Source organism: Myotis davidii, unplaced genomic scaffold (genome assembly GCF_000327345.1).
Source record: "Myotis davidii unplaced genomic scaffold, ASM32734v1 scaffold152, whole genome shotgun sequence".
NCBI classification, from domain to species: domain Eukaryota; kingdom Metazoa; phylum Chordata; class Mammalia; order Chiroptera; family Vespertilionidae; genus Myotis; species Myotis davidii.
This window is the reverse complement of record NW_006283545.1, coordinates 41,066-44,446: the sequence shown is the minus strand read 5'-3', so window position 1 is coordinate 44,446 and position 3,381 is coordinate 41,066. Positions and strand designations below refer to the sequence as shown.

General features: G+C 44.1%; 1 protein-coding gene across 1 annotated transcript; it reads left to right on the top strand.

The window, feature by feature from the left end:
* The first annotated feature begins 597 nt into the window (after positions 1-597).
* Positions 598-1,868, top strand: POLR1D (polymerase (RNA) I polypeptide D). Its single transcript, XM_006753745.2, has one exon. The coding sequence runs from the start codon at positions 1,303-1,305 to the stop codon at positions 1,672-1,674; it is 372 nt and encodes a 123-aa protein (XP_006753808.1). The 5' UTR covers positions 598-1,302; the 3' UTR covers positions 1,675-1,868.
* The last annotated feature ends 1,513 nt before the right edge of the window (positions 1,869-3,381 follow it).

The following is a 3,381-nucleotide window of genomic DNA, read 5'->3' as shown; positions in this document are numbered from 1 at the left end:
AGGGGGAGCCTGAGAACAAAGGTGAAGGGGTTGAAGAAGCCAAAAGGGGAAAGGAAGTCCCAGGAGAGGGAGCACGTACTCCAGGGGTCGAACAGATCCTAGGGGAGAAAGCAGGGGAGGGGAAAGTTTCCTTCCAAACTCCCACTTCCCCCCCTAGAGAGCAAGACAGACGCTCGTCCTTTGACCCAGCTGAACTGTGTGAAGATCCTGGGTCGGACAACTACCGTCTTGACCCTACCCTATTCTACTGGGAAATTTATTAAGATGTGTTATCAGCTATAGTTTAAGCCTGACGTTCCATGAAAGCCCCCCAGGGGCTGGGGTCCTGCGCGAGCGTAACACCGTCCCCCGTGGGTGCAGCAGCGAGTCAAAAAGAAGCCGGATTTGGGCCCTAAGTGGGAAGGTGATTTGGGGGAGGCAGGCGGGCCGCGCCCCCTTCGCCCACACCTGGGGTAGGGCGCCCGGGGCTGAGCTCCAGCGCCCACAGCGCCGTCTCGGCCTCGGGGGGGGCGGGAGCGCGCCTTTTTTCTGCGTCTAGGCCCGTCTGGGAAGGCCGGGGCGAGAGAGGGAGGAATGGGCGCCTGGGCGGGAGAGAGGGCTCCGGCTGGGAAAAGAGAGGAGTCAGGCATGTGTTTGAATAGAAACGCTCAGAACACTAGAGACGAAGGAGGGAAGGCAAGTTGTGGGAAATCCCCAGACTGCTCGTCCCCGGTTAGGACAGCCGGGGTCAATCGGCCAACGTGTGAAATCACACGCCGGGCCTCCGTCCCGGTGCCGTGGCCCAGCTCCCTCCTCTGCTCCGAGTTCTCCTTCTCCCCCCTGCCTGATCGACTCTTCTCAGACCTCCCGAGCTAGTTTCCGTACCTCCTCCAAATGGAAGCCACAGTTAGGCCTGCAGGGTCATCATCCATAGCCTCTAATCTTATAATAATCTGTGTTCCTCTACGCCTTCCAACTCCCTTTTCGTTCTCTTGCAAGGCTACCCTATTCTAAACCTATCCTTGTGATTCTAGCAAAAGAATATTTTAGCAAACATTTAAGTTTGTGTTTTAAGAAAACTCCCCTGTGGCCACGTAGATGGTCAAATGGAGTAGGGAGAAACTGGGGGCAATAAATTAGGTATTTATTGATAGAATATGTGGAGGCAGGAAAATAAAGGGCTAATGTTAATAGTTTTATGTAGTTGGAGTGCATCGAGTATTAATGTGTTGCAATTGTGATATAGTAAATGAAAAAAAAAAGCTAGTTATAAAACCATATTCAGTATGATCTCATTTTTATAAAAAATATGTATGTAGAAAAATGTCTGGATTGAAGACCTCAATGGCTGAAGGCGAGAGGAAGACAGCTCTGGAAATGGTTCAGGCAGCTGGAACAGATAGACACTGTGTGACATTTGTTTTGCACGAGGAGGACCATACCCTAGGAAATTCTCTCCGTTACATGATCATGAAGAACCCAGAAGTGGAATTTTGTGGTTACACTACAACCCATCCTTCAGAGAGTAAAATTAATTTACGAATTCAGACTCGAGGTGCTCTTCCAGCTGTTGAGCCATTTCAGAGAGGCCTGAATGAGCTCCTGAATGTCTGCCAACATGTGCTTGACAAGTTTGAGGCCAGCATAAAGGAATATAAGGACCAAAAAGCAAGCAGAAATGAATCCACATTCTAGTCCCTGTGCACTATAGAGGGAGGAACATCCTCTGGGATATTTTCTTCGTGATCTTGCAAAACCCAGAAATAGAAGTTTATGATTACAACATGATCTGCTCTTCAGAAAGGTGTGATTCTAGCTATTAACTCATTACAGCTGTGGGAATCCCTGCAAGAACCTTTGTATTCTAATAAATTCCCTCTTTAAACTAATTTGAGTGGTTTCTGTTCCTTGGTCCTCAAGGTTGACTATTTTGGGGTTTTTTTATTAATTGAGCCAACATGGAAAGTGATGAAACTATGAGAAAAGCAGGGGCCTAAACAAGGACTTTTTAAAAAGGGAAGTAAAAGAAATAACCATTCATGGCTGTGATTGGGGGAGAGGGAGATGTGCAGTAAAGCATGACCCCAGATAGACTAATTTTGGGGGGTGGGGTGGGCAGTCTGGGAGGGGGAAGCAGGAAAGAAAGATGGAAGTAGGGGAGAACTTGGCTTCTTCATGTATTTTAGTAATTCATAAGAAAATTCTTACTTTGCTGTGATTGGTAGATTGGGTAAGGGTGGGGAATAATTTGAAAAAACAGAATTCTGGTTTCACATAGAATTGAATTTTAGGTAGTATCAAGCTCCATCACTATATTTATAGGATAGATACCAGTTTACTGCTTTATTTTGACCTAAGTAGTTCAAGAGAGTTTAATTCTATTAGAGAGGGAGGTTACTGGGATAACCAGATAACTTTTTCAGTCCTTAGGTATCTTAAGAATAGCCCATGGTTACATAAAAGAAGCAGTATTTGAAAGAAAGTAAGGACAGGAAGAAAGAAAATTCCATGTGGCCAAAATGATTGATTTTTTTTTTAAAATAAGATATTAGTGAATCACATCTAAGAGCTGTCCTATTTATCTCTTCAAACTTGATTCATACCTATCCTACACCAACTTGATTCATAATTTACCTTAAATGTCTGAAACCTTTGAACCTGAGCACCCCACACCCCAGTACTCCCAGCATTGTTCCCTCTTCCTGGAGGATTCTTACTTCTGCCATACTGTAGTGTAGGTGAGAACTTAGATTAAGACTCCCCATCCTGGTTTGGGTACTTGCCTGTGCTTTCATTATACTCTGTTTCCTGGTCTTGGATTTACTATGTGACTGTTAGTGCTTATGTTGTCTACCATTATACCAACTTGTAGCACAATGCCTAATAGGTAGTGGACCATTAGTAAATACCAGATGAATTCATGTATATGTAGACTTTTATTCACTCATATCATACCTCTTCTACTGACCTGCTACAGAATCTGCATTTTCTACATACAACTTCTTTAGATAAATATTTTTGTTTTTATTGATCACCTAGCATATACCAGGTCCTAGGATAGATATGCTAGTGGATGAGACACAGGTCTTATGAAGTATACATTATAAAAGGAGTACAAAAAACTTATATTGTATTTGTGGGGATGTTGGGGGAGAAAGAGAACATGAGAGGAGATTCTACTTTAGGTGTGGAAGTCAGTGAAGATCTTCCAGAAATTACAGAACAGAAGGAACTAGCCGTGCAAAAAGGAGAGAAAATGCATTCTGGGGGAATAGTATGTACAAAAGTCCAGAAGCTGAAAACTGGTGTTTTGAGGGGTTAAATGTATTGAAAGAAGATTTATATATCTGTAGCATGGTAAGTAAGGAGGACAAGAGCCTATCCCAGCCGTGGGCAAACTAC

What these genes read in the sequence shown, in the direction of transcription:
- POLR1D (XM_006753745.2), top strand. Translation starts at nt 1,303, where the DNA reads ATGTCTGGATTGAAGACCTCAATGGCTGAAGGCGAGAGGAAGACAGCT.